Below are 16,452 nucleotides of genomic sequence, written 5' to 3'. Positions count from 1 at the left end.
GCATCATTATTCAATAGGAAGGGTTAGCTTCCTGGGGTTCTCATGTTCGGTGAAGATATACTTAGCCAGTGGGTTCTAATAACAACAGCCGTTTACGTTTCTGGAGAACTGAGTTACTTTTTTTACCCTTCCATAGTTTTTATGGTTGACTGCTGACTAATGTAACAAAAGATTGGAAAGAATCCAAATACCCATCAGTAAGGGACTCTTGAAGAAACAATGGGACTGTTACATAGTGCGGCTGTAAAAGGAATGAGAAAGATCTCTGTGTACTGCTACGCACGGATGCCCAGAATATATTGTCAAGTAAAAAACGGGTACAGAACAGTTTGAGTAGTATGCCATAGAAAGGGGGAAAAAAATGAAGATGTATAGATATTTGCTTATATTTTTACAAAGAAACAATGGAAAATTAAAACAAAAATCAGTAAGAGTTACTTCTATACAAGGAGAGAGAGATTTGAGACGGAAGCTAGTCCTCTCTGATTGTATTTTATAGTTTTGATTTCAGAATCTTATAAATATTTTATAAAATTTTAAAAAATTTTAAAAAAATCAGGCACAGGCTGAAATAATTACCATATGATACGTGCATGACATACATATGTAGAATAGATTTCTTTCAAATGACTAAAACAATATTTTAACTGTATATCCCTAGAGGGATAGATCCTGAAGACTAAGGGTCACAAAATAATCTTAAATTGAGTTCATATTTTTGTTGATATATTGGTATTATTTTGACACAAGTATTCAGATAAAGCAAAGATTATGGTAATGTCATGAGAAACCAAAACTCTCAGGGTAAGGGAGATAATATACAAATATAAAATCAAAGGACTTGGGGCACGTGGGTGGCTCAGTCGTTAAGCGTCTGCCTTTGGCTCCGGTCATGATCCCAGAGACCTGGAATCAAGCCCCGCATTGGGCCCCCTGCTCAGCGCAGAGCCTGCTTCTCCTTCCCCCAAACCCCCTGCTTGTGTTCCCTCTCTTGCTGCCTCTCTCTCTCTGTCAAATAAATAAAATCTTTAAGTTAATTAATTTAAATAAAGTAAAAGGACTTAAAACCCTGTAATCTTAAATATGAATCATAAATTTTAACATAAATTCATGAACTTTTTTCTAAGGGTGCCTGGGTGGCTCAGTCGTTAATCAGTTGCCTTCAGCTCAGGTCATGATCCCAGGGTCCTGGGATCGAGCCGCACATCAGCCTCCATGCTCAGCGGGAAGCCTGCTTCTCCTGCTCTCACTTCCCTGCTTATATTCCTTCTCTCGCTGCCTCTCTCTCTGTCAAATAAAGAAAGAAAATCTTTAAATAAGTTAATTAATTAATTAAAGCAAAGTAAAAGGACTTAATTAAAACCCTGTAATCGTAAATATGAATCATAAATTTTAAGATAAATTCATGAACTTTTTTCTACAAGATAATGTATTTTAATAGCTCTGTCCGTGGAAAGGAGCTAGAAGCAACAGCAAACTATGAGCAGTTAGCACCCTTCTCATCCAGATGGCAGTCTCTAAATTCCACTTCGCAGATCAGCGATTGTGTGGGCGGAGCCGGAAATGTACAGAATGCACCTGGGATAGTCTGTGACATCAGAAATGAAGGAAACTAGATGTTTGATATGTGAAAAGACAGAGCTGCTCTGAAGAGGCTCCTGCTGGCCAAAGAAGGGACAATTGGAGCGATGAATTGAAACTCATCAAACAGGGGCACCAGGGTGGCTCAGTGGATTAAAACCTCTGCCTTCGGCTCAGGTCATGATCCCAGGGTCCTGGGATTGAGCCCCACATCAGGCTCTCTGCTCAGTCAGGGGCCTGCCTTCTCCTCTCTCTCTGCCTGCCTCTCTGCCTACTTGTGATCTCTCTCTGTCAAATAAGTAAATAAAAATGTTAAAAAAAAAAAGAAGAAGAAACTCATCAAACAGATAACATTCTATGAGTTCTTAATGATAAACCAATAAAAGAAAAAAAGTCAAAATCATTTGAATGACATTGGGAGGTTTTTACTTTTTTTTTTTTTTTTTAAGATTTTGTTTATTTATTTAACAGACAAACATCACAAGTAGGCAGAGGCAGGCAGAGAGAGGAGGAAGCAGGCTCTCCTTGGAGCAGAGAGCCGGATGCGGGGCTCAATCCCAGGACCCTGGGATCATGACCTGAGCCGAAGGCAGAGGCTTTAACCCACTGAGCCCCCCAGGCACCCCAACATTGGAAGGTTTTTAGTGTGCTAACTCACTCAGAAAATTGAAGAGAAACAATTGTGCATTTTAAAAGTCTTAGAGTTTTGATGAATAAGAAAGTTCTTCCTCTGGATAGCTGCGAAAAGATCCTCTTCCTTAAACCCTGTCCGTCCTCTCCTGCTTTTCTCTTTCTACATGTGTGGGTATAAAATCTGGGAGAAAAGAAAGATAAGGTTGGACTGTGTTTAATACATTTCATCTTGTAGTTTAAAGAGGGAGCTGGAAGGGCAGCCTGGCTGCGTGCGCCAAAACCTGCGTCCCCCCAGTGTCACCGCACAACTGCCAGGCTTTTTGGGCCTCAGTCTCGTCAACCTCGTATTTCTGCTTTGGACACACCTTTAGATTTCCGTGGTCTCTGATTTAAAAGGCACTGGGCAAAAACAGTGAGTTCTGCCTACTTGTTACACATAAAACCAGAACCTGCCTACAAGGCTCTTTGGAGAAATGGTCTAGTTTGAATTTACTCTCTGCACCTTGTCAGCTTGCCAGCTTGTCCTTTCTGGCCAAAAAAGGCTAAATAGGCCTTCGCTGGGATAACACGCACAGCTGTTTCTGTACTGACCAAATGAGCCATGTTATGTGCAAAGCTTTTAGAGGCTGTTCTTTTTTCTTTCCAAAAGAACGCCCCCTCTTCCCCCACCAGGCTGGAGGGACTCACGGAGACTATTCTCCTCTCTCCTGGGGATTAGGAAACAATGAGCTGTATGATTTAATAGGTAGAAGTAATACAATCTTTTAGAGCCCAGAATTGGGAACCTGGAAAGTATGTTTAAGGAGTCAGATCTGTGTTTTGTCAGGTCTGACTTTGTAATTCTGGGGATGCCTTTGTTTTTTTAATTAACATCTAAGGAAAACCTTTTTGGTCAATCTTGGTTTCTTCTGCCTTTTTCCTCTATATTTTATTTTTATTTATTTTTTTATAAGTTTTTAAGATTTTATTTATTTATTTGACAGACAGAGATCACAAGTAGGCAGAGAGGCAGGCAGAGAGAGAGGAGGCAAGCTCTCCCTACTGAGCAGAGAGCCCGATGCGGGGCTCGATCCCAGGACCCTGAGATCATGACCTGAGCGGAAGACAGAGGCTTTAACCCACTGAGGCACCCAGGCACCCCTTTCCTGTATATTTTAAAGCAAACCTTTGATAATGTGGCATTTCATCATAAATACTACCTTACTGGCAATGTATTAACCTCTAGGGGCCCTCTCTACCAAAATGGAGAAAATAGACCCTGCTTCATGATTTCATAACCGAAGCTGTGAGAGGAAGTGAAAACATTTTGGAAGTGAGAGTGCTAACAAAATGGAAGGCACTGCTGATTCTAGAAGTATATCAAGGTGTCCTCTCCAAAAATAAAACCTATGATTTGTTTTAAACTGAAAATAGTCACTGAAGTTGAGTATATCCTGTAAAAATACATAAATGTGGCTTCATTTCGAACTGGTTCTTCAGTTGCTGGATGCCTTTTTTTTAAAGGCTGGTGCAGTTTTGGTTTTGTAATCAGAGATAAATATTTGGGCAAGACAGTGTTCAGTAAGCCAACATGATCATTTTCACTTTCCGAGTCGAGCCCTGAAGGCCATTCTCTTCCCCCCAAACAGAGCCTGGCATTTCAACATCAGATATTCTGTCTTGGATCAAACAAGAGGAAGAGCCCCAGGTTGGGGCCCCACAGGAGACCAAGGAGAGCGACATGCACAAGGGCGCCTATGCTGGTGAGTGAGGAATCTGAGATGCCCACACCCAGCCTCTGCTCGGGGGCCAGGACCAGCTAGGGAAGCTCAGGTCATGAGCTTGTGGGAGGGGGTTGTGGAGGCCAGGAAGTGGAAAAAGAATGGGGGCAGGGGAAATGCTCTAGGAATTTAGAGATGAAAATGAAATCAAACTAAGATGAATTTTAAATGAGAAAACACACTCTTTTAAGTATAAAAACAAAGTAGATTTGTTAGAGGAAGAAAAAGAAGTGCACTGAGAGGGACCAACTGCGCGAGAATGGGGAAAGACGCAAGAACATGGGAGATCATGTAGAAAAGAACCAAAACGGGAGGAGACCAGCCAGAGCAACAAGAGTGTCCTTGGAGAGGCGCAGATGTCGCCGGAGCGCTGTCCCTCGGGACAGACGGTGGTGGCAGAAGCAGCAAATCGCTTCTTTCCAAGAGCCTGAACTTCAGCGAAATTTTGCCTTCTGAATTGTAGAAGAGACTCTTGAGGCCAGAAGGAACCCGCTATATGACTTAACGCAAGCTATTTTTAAAGATCTTCTATTCCCTATGTTCTTTTAGACTCTAGGAAACAGAAATAAATAACTGTTTCTGTTCCTCGGGTATTTTTATCGGGCACACACACATCAGTCCTGGGCATGCCTACTGTTAAGTGTCCGCGGTGAGTGGGCCGGGTGACTTCTATAAAAGAAACGAGGAGTTTGGAGAACATACGTCAGTTTTAGTTTGGATGTCCAGATAAGGCCCACAGCAGGCTGCGAAGCCAGAATTGGGCCCTACAAGATTGGTGTCATAAGGCTGGGCATACTTCGGGAAGTCGGGAAGACAGGGGTGCGGGCTACAAAAGGGAGGGCAGCCTGAGCAGAGATGCAGAGGCAGAAACAGGGACTTCGTTTTCAGGGAAAGCAGGGAGCGCTCACAGGAAGGAGTTATCTGGCAGACCCGAGGGGAGTAGGAGTGGGTGAATGCGGAATTTTAGGCCTTGTCACAAAAGGGAACAGAGTCAAAGGCCGGGAGCAGAGGAGAAACCTAGCGAGAGGAGCGCTGGCAGGGCGGAAGCGGGCGTTTCTCCCTTTCCGAGCGGGGGCCCGAGCAGGCACCGCGGAGAGCTCTCTGATGATTTGCCGCAGGGACCGTCCAGGCCTTGATGCTTGTCTCAGATCGCCACCGACTTCCTCTCTGGGCTGGTTACAGCTCAGAGCGGCCTGCGGCAGCCAGGTAGCATTGCGGGGAGCCGCCACGAGGCCCTGACCGCTGCTAGCAGGTGTGACTCTGAGTCCTTTCTTTCAGATGAAGATCTCGTCATCAAAGCCGAAAGCCTCGCCAGAGCCTCCTTGTGCCCAGAGGTCCCAGTCACCTTCTCTTCGCCACCGGCCGCGAAGGATCCTTTTCCGGATGTGGCTTTCAAAAGCCAGCCGTCCGCCTCCATGGCGCCTTTTGGACGTCCGGTCTCGGACCTGGCCGAAGCCTCAGAGGGCCAAGTGACCTTTACTCAGCTGGGCAGCTACCCCCTGCCCCCTCCCGCCGGGGAGCAGGTGTTCTCGTGCCACCAGTGCGGCAAGAGCCTCAGCCAAGACATGCTGCTGACCCACCAGTGCGGCCACACCGGGGAGCACCCCCTAGCCTGCGCCCCGTGCCCCAAGCACTTTCCCCCGCAGGCCGAGCTCGGTGGCAGCTCCCAGCCCCACGCCAGCGAGACGCCCCCCACCTGCCCGCACTGCGCCAGAACGTTCACGCACCCGTCGAGACTCACCTACCACCTGCGCGTCCACAACAGCACCGAGCGCCCCTTCCCCTGCCCCGACTGCCCCAAGCGCTTCGCCGACCAGGCGCGGCTCAGCAGCCACCGGCGCGCGCACGCCAGCGAGAGGCCGTTCCGCTGCGCGCAGTGCGGCCGCAGCTTCAGCCTGAAGATCAGCCTCCTGCTGCACCAGCGGGGCCACGCGCAGGAGCGGCCCTTCTCCTGCCCGCAGTGCGGCATTGACTTCAACGGCCACTCGGCCCTGATCCGCCACCAGATGATCCACACGGGCGAGCGGCCGTACCCGTGCCCGGACTGCAGCAAGAGCTTCATGCGCAAGGAGCACCTGCTCAACCACCGGCGGCTGCACACGGGCGAGCGGCCCTTCAGCTGCGCGCACTGCGGTAAGAGCTTCATCCGCAAGCACCACCTCATGAAGCACCAGCGCATCCACACGGGCGAGCGGCCCTACCCCTGCGCCGACTGCGGCAAGAGCTTCCGCTACAAGCAGACGCTCAAAGACCACCTGCGGTCGGGCCACGGCGCGGGCTGCGGGGCCGACAGCGACCCCTCCGGGCAGCCGCCTGGCCCCCCGGGACCCCTCCTCCCGGCGCTCGAGGCCCCCGGCCTGGCCGCGAGCACCGAGGGGCTGGAGGCCAGTCAGTGGTACGACGGGAGCGGAGGGGGCGTTCTGTGAGCCTCGCTCCTCCGGGGGCTGGCTGTGCTCCGCTGTTTCCCGCGCCCGAGAGCCCCTCCACGCCCTCCACCCCCTGCAGCGATCACTCTGCGGTTCGCCGGCGCCTGGGGATCGCAGACACTTGACTAGAGACATGCTGGAAGTTTGGAACTTCACAACATCCCAAGAACACATTTCGAAATCTGGAAAGACCTGGAAGGGAGCCCGGCATCCCGATCTTTACAGAAGTATTACCTAAGCAGAAGTTATGTAAGAGGGGTGCAGAGAGGTTGGAAAGCGAGATTTGGCCCGGGTTAGTCCATCCCAGGGTGATAAGTTGATACTGACTGTGGCTCTCGGTAGAGACAGGTGCATGGGAGGAGCCTCCAGATTTGGAAGCCCAGCATGAGGCATGAGGGTGTTTCATTGAACCTCATTGATTCCCTGATGGTAAGATGGTGGTTAGAAGAGAGTGTTGGACCCTCGGGCAGTGGTACTGCTTCTCCCTGGTAGCAGCTTAAAGTCGACTCCTGTGCTCAAGTGCTGTCTCTCCCGGAATGGTAACGCAAGACTGCCTTCCTAGGTTTCCTAGATTAATTCTTCTGATACACTTTGTTTAATTTGGGTGGAGAGCAAGAAGTCTGCCTTTTAAAGCTTCTTAAGGAGAACGGGTCTTCGAATAGTTTGATTTGCAGAATTCAGGCTTTTACTGGCATTTAAACTACTGGGAACATTTTCCGAGGTTCTGGTTTAAAAAGTGGGAGCAGTGTTCTCCGAACTAGCTTTAAAATCTAGGGAGCCCAGAGGAATTTCAAATCAGCCTAAAATGTGTGCCTGAACCATGTTTCTTATAAGGAGTCATTTATGTCCAATTTTTCTGTATTTGCAAGCTAATAAGCTGATTTTTCCGTTCCTGGTGTCTCGTGTTCTTGACAGTCCTCAGCAGAAAAGATCACAGCACTTTCCGGAAGCATGATGGAGCTTCAGAAAATGCCAGTGGATCTCAGCTTTCATTCCCCCATTTGTGAGATGGTGTTATAATGCGGCTTTCCTGAGCCAGCAGGGCGTGTGTTCACCCCTTCTGACTCTCCCCATTGGCATTGGGCAGATTGAGGAACTCTCTAGATCCCTGAGCACTAAGCACTACATACAGACGAGGATAGCCTCTTGCTGCTTGTTCTGCTTTTACGGATCTTGGCGACCATGTGTTCTTTTGTTGGGGACGTTCAGTCAGAGGAGAGCATCTGAGTGTGGTCCTCCTCCTCAGTGGCTTTGCAGTGGGGCGTAAGTCCCTTTCCCTTTAGAGATTGCAGATTTTCATCTGCATAATGAGGCCGGTGGAAGGATTAAAGTGAGCTGCTAGAAATTTAAAAAAAAAAAAAATCATAAAACTCGTGACACATTTCTTCTGCCAAAATTCTCTATCTCTGGCTTCTATCCAGGCAAAGCCAAATAAGACCCCCCAAATCAGAGCAGAGACATTCTTGTTGAAACTTGATTGAACTAGATTTGTTTTACTTCCTGGGAGCCTGGGTTGGGAGACAGAGATGGCCCTAAGTCTTGGGCAGTAAAGCTGTTTATTCCTATACTCTGTTTCCCCTGGATCCTTCCAAGATGCCTGGAAACAAGATCTGCAGGTACTTAGAACACTTTCTTGATGAAATGATACAGGAGAGACCCATTTTCCCTTATCACCTAGCTCAGCCTTCACCGGGCCTACCTCTGCCGAAGCACACTAGGAAAAAGTGTTACCCTAGCTAGCTTTGCTCCTGGGAAGGCTCTGTCTGAACACGCAGCTCTTTAGAATGACCACATTTATGGAACATCTGCTTGGGACAGTCACAGCACCCGGGGTCTGGGAGGCCTAAGAAATGGGTGTGAGACCTAGTCTGCTGCTGTAATTTATAGTTTAAAGGTGATAAAAACAAAGCAAAACAAAAACACACAAAAAAATAATATAGAGCAAATGAAGATGACTGATGCAGTCAAATGCTCTTTCCTGAGCTATATCCCCTCAAGATGACTGATGAACAGAACCCTGGCATATTGGGATTAAGAGCTTTCTAGCTAGAATCCGGACCCATGCCATGCGTAAATGTGGGGGTTCTGGGGTTCCCAAAGCCAGGGTTCCAGCTTCACTGCTGACCTACTAGGAACTTGGTGTGCGACCCAGCTCCGGATTGCACCTTGGTCTCCTAATTAAAAGGGAGAAGAATCAAAGCGCTATCTTTAGGTGGTCAGCTCCCTTTTCTGGAGGCATGTAAACATTTGCCAGGGTATGCTTGAAAAGGGCTCCTATGTTAGGTGTGATGTTGGTCTAGATAATAACAGAAATCCTTTTTTACTCGAAGATTGAATGAGGACACGGAGCTTGTTAATGAAAGAGACCTGTGGGTTAAAATGCTGCAGATGGATCCCACAGTCCTTTCTGCAAGGAACTGTAGCCAGCAGGGACCCAGACTTCGGCAGGCTGTGAACACGGTTCACATACCAATGAGGCAAGAGCCGTGAAGCTGAGTGAAAGGGAATGGGCAGGGCCAGGCCAGAAGGATGGAAGTGGGCGTTCTAGACCTCAGCCCCACGCACCCCAGGGGTTTTCAGCTGTGCATTCCGGTCTCCTTTCCCTGCACCCGTCCTCCACGCGGTAGAACTCCAGGGCAGCTCGCGAGTTTGTTTGCTTAAGATTCAAGGGCAGATACATAAAATGCGCTCGGTGGGAAAGTTAAGTCCAATGGAAAGGTTTCAGTGTGTGGAGACGCTTGTTCCGGCAAGGACTCCTGGGAGAACGTGTGTGCTTAATTGTAGTTGAAGTACTGAGGGTTGGTTGTCAGGACGAGACAGGAGAGAGGAGAACCCAGAAACGTGCCCCTCATCGTGTGTCCCCCCCCCCAAGCGAGGAAGCCCATCTCACACAATAGGCCTCTCTCCTCAGAGTAGATCAAGATGTCACTATGACCAGATTCACTCTGCTTACTACGTGTTTCATGGTCGCCATTAGATGAGCCTCTGTTTCAGCCACAGATGTGAAAATAAATGGAAGTCGATTGCCTGTCTAGAAAGTGAGAGAAGTCTCTGATCCTTTTTGCTGGATATTTGATACTAGAAATACCGTAGCTGGGCTCTGGCTAGAGCAGTGCTTTACATGACTTTCTCAACATTAATAATAACTGCAGAGTTCCCGGTGGGAGCCTCTTCTGGGCTTCTTTTTGGCGCATTTTGGAGAGAATTGGATGACCTATATGCCTAGCTCAACCAGGATCAGACCCCATGGCTTACTGAGGAATAATAAATGTTCACAGTCGCAGTTCCTTTAGCCATTCCAAACGGGATGGAAAACCCAGTTTCTGCTCACATTGTGTCTCAGGAGAGTCAGGTAGCCCAGGCCTGCTCCCCACCTGTCAGCATATCGCAGCTGCTTGGACAACAAAAAACTATCTATCTGGGCGCTGCTCAGTGGCAATGCCTAAAAGCCAGCCTTTCCCCAAATGGCTTACAGGGGAGGAACTCTTACCATCAGATTTGTTTTTTCCTGTGTGTTTGGTGGATCTGCTCTGTTCACTTTACAAAGGAAGCACTCGCTCCTCACAGGGTCTGTGTACAAGACGGTCTTAGACCAGGTGTCGGGCTCTTAGCAGCTAAAAGACCTCAAGTGAGGTCAGACTGGCAGGGAGTGGAGGAGGGTGGGGGAGTGCACAGACTCTTAACTTGAGGACACACGTGGGCGAGTACAGCGAAATGGGCCTAGACGCTGAGTCAGACCTGTTCTCAGGTCCTGGCATCATCACAAGTAACATATGTTACTTAACCGTCAGGAGCCTAGTTTCCTTATCTGTAAAGTGAGAACAAGGTCTGTGTCTCAGAGGGAAAGGAAGCCGGTGTGAAGTCCTCAGCACAGAGCCTGCCACAGAAGGTGTCACTACGGCAGTTGTCACCAAAGGTGTCCAGGACCGACCGGACAGACGGCCAGGTCCGGGCCGCTCTACCGAAGCGTGTACACCATTGCCGGATGTCTCAGCTTTCTGCCTGCCATCTTCTCTGGTGTTTAACCTGTCCTCGTGCCCTGTCTTCTCTGTGCCTGCTGGGTCCCACAAGGTCCCATGTACCGGGACACCATGTGGCTCTGGTTCTTTTGTTGTTCTTCACATTCTGAAGCAGGAAGCTAGCCCAGTTCCTCCTCTACCAAGTCACACAAGTTTCTAGCCAACACTTGGGTTGGCTGCCCTCGGTTACAGGTGCACCTTGGTTCAGTCCACTATAGTAAGGAGGAAAGGGCCTGTGTTCCCGCCACCAGCATCCGTGGGCCCGGTAGAGTCACTTGGGAATAGCAAATGGTGGCCCAGACTGCACTTCTAGTATTACTAGGATAGGCGAGAGTCTTCGTTTCGCCTGTGAGAGGGTTCCTCCAAAGACTTCTACTTCATTCGGACTCTCAGAGACCAGTGCTTCTTGTCCTTAGCGTAAAGGACCTGGAAGGTACTATTTATGTATCTTGCAAAAAGAGCAATCGCTCACTTTCTAGAGGGTTCCTCCTCCCTTTATGACCCTTCTCTAATTTTCTTTTTGAATGTGTAACTCTGGTCATAATCATACACATATCCACAAGGACTTTAGTCAACTTGGTCTAGTTGCCTCTTCAAAACAAAAAAGTAATTCACGTTGGGACCAATCAACTGCTAAAGAAGGCAGATTGACAGAGCACAGTCCAGGAGACCTCAAAAGCAGTGTGCTGTCACTGCCATGCTCTCAGACATCGCCAGGTCCATTTCAAATATCTGACAAAATCTCACTGAGCTATGTGGCTTTGTGTTTGTTTATCAGCGAAGCCAGTATTTACCGTAAAATCTTATTCTGAAAAGTAAGCTACCCAAAGAATAGAGGCCGCGTCTTGTTTTGTATCCCTCCTGAGCCCCGTGCTGGGGGGACATGGGTGCTCAACACATGATCGCCCAGTGGGAAGACCGCCCAGGGTGGGAGTGAAGAACTGGGTTCCAGTCCTTGTCGAACACTAACTGCCTACTTGATACCGAACAAGCCACTGAATTTGTGTAGATCTCATTTTCCTAATTCAGATGGAACACGATGGTAATATCCAATCCCTTCCAGCTCTAAAATCACAGAGTTTAAGATTTTACGTCTGAGTCCTGTGTTCCTTGTCTGGTTTCTCCCTACCTTCTGCCCTATTGAGATTGCTTTGACGCAGCAGAATAAACGCCTTGGAAAGTTATGATCCCTAGAATCTTATAAGTACTCCAAAACCACACAAACTGACAAAGTTCTAGCGAAACTATAAAATGTTGTTTTAAATACGCAGTATGCATTTCATTGCATTTGTTTAAAGCATAGGAAAATAAAAAGACCTACCAAAAAATAATGATTGTTCTAGGGTACTGGGGTCATTCAGTGGTTATTTTTCCCGTGTTTATAATGTGAAATGTTTTTTATACAGCATTTGTAGTACTTTACAAGAATAAGGATTATTGGAATGGAAAAGTTCTTGGAAACGAACTCAGGAGGCCAGAGTTTTAATTGTGCATCCGTTTTCTCATTCCTAGCTTGAGGACAATACCCGCTCGACCAACTTTACGTAGGTGTTGGGACGCTCAAATGAAAGGTCTTCAGAAGTGCTTTGAAACATTCCAGGCCAGTGAAAGTGTTGATGTAGTCGATGCAGAATTACTTGTCAAGCAGTTTAACAATTTCCTGGATGTTTCTGATGCTTCTCTTCATTCAAGACTGGGCAGTGATCGTTCCTTTACTCCCAGTTTGCTCGCCTGTGCTGGGGAGAAGCTAGCCCGAGGTTGCAATCTGGGGAGCAATGGGACAAAAGCAGTACGTGTGAGGAGAGATTAAAAACTAAGAGCTCCAGAAAATGTTGGGTTGCCATATTTAACATGTTGACTTGTACCAGCAACTTGTGCAACATAACTGGTTTACGTACCCGAGGAATTATAACAAGTTAGGAAGGCAGGCATGTTACTGGAGAGATTGCGTTAAGCAAGCAGAAAGCAGTACATATAAGTCAGTTCTTGGCTTTGAATTACAGTTTTAAAAAATTGTGTAAGAGAAACAGTATCTACAAGCCAACCTCACCGAGTAAACAGCAGGATAAAAACAATGGACAATAATTAAATCAATCCTACATTTAATAACCACTAAGTAATAATTCAGGATGTTCATTTCTGCATGGTGAGCCCATGAGGCTGGGATAAGCACATGGGGAGGGAGACTGTTACACTGGTTTGTTCTTGGTTGAACATTAGAATCATCGGGGAACTTAAAAATATTTATGCCAGGGCCCACCCTGGCAGAATCTAATTTGCCTGGGGCAGAACCTGAGTGTTTTGTTTGAGTTCCCCCACATGATTCTAATGTGCCTGCAAGTTGAGAAGATCATAGAAAGTGAGTTCTTGGACTGGAAGTGACCAGTTAGCCAGCTTTACTGGAGGCTGTGGACTGTGGGGGGCTGTGGACTGCAGATTAATAAAGGGCAGATGAATCCGGTTTGGGATGTCGTAATTTAGTAGGAAATCAGGCTATGAGAATTGCTGTGGAAAAAGTTCTGACTGATCGCTATAGTTGAGTTAGGACCTCTAGAGGCCGTGGGAAAAGCAGCATTCACTTCAGCGGTGCCCACTGCTCGTGCTGTCCGGAGACCTGGTCTGTGAAACACTGGTGGGATCCCACCTGAGCACACATGGGAACCGGAAACCGGGAACTGCATGGGGGCCTGCGCTGTACCCTGACTTCTGTTGTGGTGACGCTGGCAGATTGCTGAAGAATGAAGAAGGACCATGGTGATGTCATTACCAGCTCGGATTTAACAATAACGCGTGGTTTCACACCCTTTTTGTTGCATTTAGAAAAACCATTATTGTTGTATGTGCTCCGGTCTTGATTTTGAATAATTTTGGCCATTTTTAGTAATCAAATCCACACTCAAAAATTGAAGAGATACCCATTGAGAAGATTCGAGAGAACATACTACAGTTTTTAATTCCCAGCACGAAACCTGTGTCCTGCCTATGCAGGGTTTCTAAGCCCTAGGTACTGTTGGGATAGAACCCTTGAGCAGCTAACTCACTTAGTCACCCGAACAATTACATGTTTATTACAACGGAGCAAAGTACCACACAGTCATTAAGAACCGAAGAAAAGCCAACAAACTTCACTTGTCTACAGTGTCAAGACTTGTAAAAAAAGGTGATGAAATGCCTATTGGATGTAGGCTGAGAATAAACTCAGGAAGGAAAAAGTAATTTCTCTAAACTTTCTGAAAAGCAGGAATTTTCAGAAGTTAGTGAGAAAGAGGGAAAAAGTGTGTGTACGTGCACGTGCATGGGCAAACTTAAGTTTGAATAAAAAATGTTGGTAAAAGGCGGATCTGAAAAGGCAAGCATGTTGAAAACTCATCAGTGTGAGCAAGCAGACCTAAAAACTGTGTGATACAAAATATATATATTTTATAATTTATTTGACAGATCACAAGTAGGCAGAGAGGCAGGCAGAGAGAGAGGGGGAAGCAGGCTCCCTGCTGAGCAGAGAACCTGATGCGGGGCTTGATCCAGGACCCTGGGATCATGACCTGAGCTGAAAGCAGAGGCTTTAACCTACTGAGCCACCCAGGCACCCCTGTGATACAAAATATTTTACTGTGATCCCCACATCAACACTTTCTCCCTTGTCTAAATAGTGCCCTCCCCTCTATAAGCCCTGCCTCTGACTCTTAATCACACTTAGGATGCCGATGGCTTGGACGCCTACCGGTTCCCCTTCCTTTGGAGGTTGGCATAACTAGATCCTCAAGTGAAGACAGCAAGTTGTAACCACAGATAGGTCAGAGGGTGAGGGGAGCTGAAGCTGCTCTGCTTTTCTCTTCCCATGGATTACACTATTGTCACTAAGCCTGCTTGTTAAATTAGGCCTGAGGAGACAGCAGGACAGCAGTGCAAATCTGGTTACACTGTTCACTTAGCTGCGTGAAATCTGGAGGTTTCCTTTCTGAAATGAAGCTTGGAACTGTTGGTGGGGCTTGGAGCGCACGGGAGCAGCAGGAAGACTTAGGTAATAACGGACACATGTATTGGGGTTCTCCAGAGAAACGGAACTAAAAGCATACGCAGCCACCTATGAGTTGACATTTACTCTAGGAATTAGCTCTTGTAATTAGGGAGGTCAAGAGGTTCCATGATCTACCATTTGCAAGCTGGGTAACCAGGCAAGCCAGGGGTGGAATTCATTCTGAGTCCAAAGGCCCAAGAACCAGGACAGTGAATGTCCAGAGGCAGGAGGAGGCGGATGTCTCAGCTAATCTGCATCCCCTCTGCCTTTTTCTACTCAGGCCCTCAATGGATTGGATGTCACTTTTTTGAGTGCCTCTTCTCTGGTCTTTGGATTCAAATGCTAATTTCTTCAGGAAACACCCTCACGGGCACACCCAGAAAAACGTTTTACCAGCTATCTGGTCATCATTGGCCCAGTCAAACTGATGCATAAAATTAGCCATCGCGACACATAAACCTTCAGGAATTTATGTCTTCCCTCTCCTTTGGCCTCTCCCGCATACTCTGGTTCAGCATCTCTCGCTTCGAATTCCCTGTCTAGAGCACTAGCTCTAGAATCCTAGCGAGGAGATGAAAAGCAGCTCCCACTGAGGGATGGACGGGCTAGTCCTGGGTCCTTCCCTTCCGAGAGATGCTCATTAATACTGACACTTGACATTTTATGATCCACGTTGCCCAGGGGCGCTGACTCTGCTCCTCAGTAATTTAGACAACTGCCTCACAGTTACCCAGTGATTCAGAGGAACAAGCCTAGTGACCCGACAGCTCTCCTAGGACAGGATCTCTCCCATCCTAGCCCAGCTCCCAGCCCTGCCAGTCCGTTGGTCACTGGAGTACTCAACAGAGGGTCCGTGGGCCAGTGCAGCTGCAGGATCCCCTTCCTCACGCCCTTCCTGTTTTCCTTCTGGGAGATGCCCCCTGATCACCCCTGTTTCACGTCCCCCCTGCTGCAGCCACTTTTTTTGTGGCCTGCAGTCTCTAGGCATGGCTGTTATAGAACCGCTCTAGTACAGCGAAACCCATGCACTTAACTTCTGTTGGATTTGAGTCGCTTTGTGTATGTCATGGCAATGAATGCAACCTCTGGCCCTGGGCAGCCGCTCTGACTGCAGGGGTTTCAGGTGTGGCGGGCTTCGTGAAAATCCGCCCTCCGTGAAGGAACAACACGCAGCGGCTGTCCTGTGATGGTGACTTACTGTGTAAGTCGGTTATAACTAGTGTTATAACTAGTTTAATGCTTGAGGGTTTTAACTGCTTTTTACTGAAAAGATGGCTTAAACCATTGGGGCTAATCCAGCCTCTCTTTCCCACCTTTAGGAAAGCGAGAAGATGATTGTTGATTGGTGGGTCAGAATATGCACTCTGAAATGTGTCTCACTCGGGGAAATAAATTTACCTGGAACTTTTCACACTCTGCTTGTCTAGTTCCCCCGACAATAGTGGACGTGGTTTTTACAATCAAGGCACAGCCTGTGGCCAGGGAATGGAGGGGAGGCCATCACGGACTTCTAGGAACATAACCTTCACAAACCTGTAAACAGCTTGAGGATATGGGGGTCCACAAGATACTCATTCTGCATCTGGATGCCTGACAGAGAAAGCACCTGGTAATTGTTCTGAATATGATGCTCTAAGCACACGTCTCACTTGGGCGGGTAATGCCCTTTATTTTACTAAGCAGTGGGACCAAAGGGTACCCGCCTGAGGTAATTGTGTGGTAGGTCTGCCTCTACACAGGGCAGTAAGTAGCTCTGGAGATCTCTGTCCTAAGAAGATAGGAACCAGTCATTTAGGAAAACAGAGTAGCCACAATTTTAAGGATGCTTGTAAGACTTATCTCTGGGGGGTAACTACCCTTGCTGGGTGTCTGTTATGGGCTAAGCACTGATCTCACCTCATTTGACTGTACAGCTGCAAAGCAGACATTATTTGCTTCATTTCTATTTGAAGAGACTTAGGGAAGCTCAGAGAAGTGAAATTGCTCCCAGTCACAGCTAGAGAGCTGTGATTTGG

The 16,452-nt window shown here is 47.6% G+C and overlaps 1 protein-coding gene across 1 annotated transcript in view; it reads left to right on the top strand.

The window, feature by feature from the left end:
• ZNF398 (zinc finger protein 398) overlaps positions 1-10,160 on the top strand; it is a 29,897-nt gene extending 19,737 nt beyond the window's left edge. Inside the window, exons 5-6 of the mRNA XM_032304852.1 lie at positions 3,843-3,956; positions 5,253-10,160. Coding sequence (XP_032160743.1) covers positions 3,843-3,956; positions 5,253-6,400 — 1,262 coding nt within the window. The 3' untranslated portion in view covers positions 6,401-10,160. The remainder of the gene's footprint in view (positions 1-3,842; positions 3,957-5,252) is intronic.
• The last annotated feature ends 6,292 nt before the right edge of the window (positions 10,161-16,452 follow it).

Source organism: Mustela erminea, chromosome 11, assembly GCF_009829155.1.
Source record: "Mustela erminea isolate mMusErm1 chromosome 11, mMusErm1.Pri, whole genome shotgun sequence".
Classification (NCBI taxonomy): Eukaryota; Metazoa; Chordata; class Mammalia; order Carnivora; family Mustelidae; genus Mustela; species Mustela erminea.
This window is presented reverse-complemented; position numbering and strand designations above follow the sequence as displayed.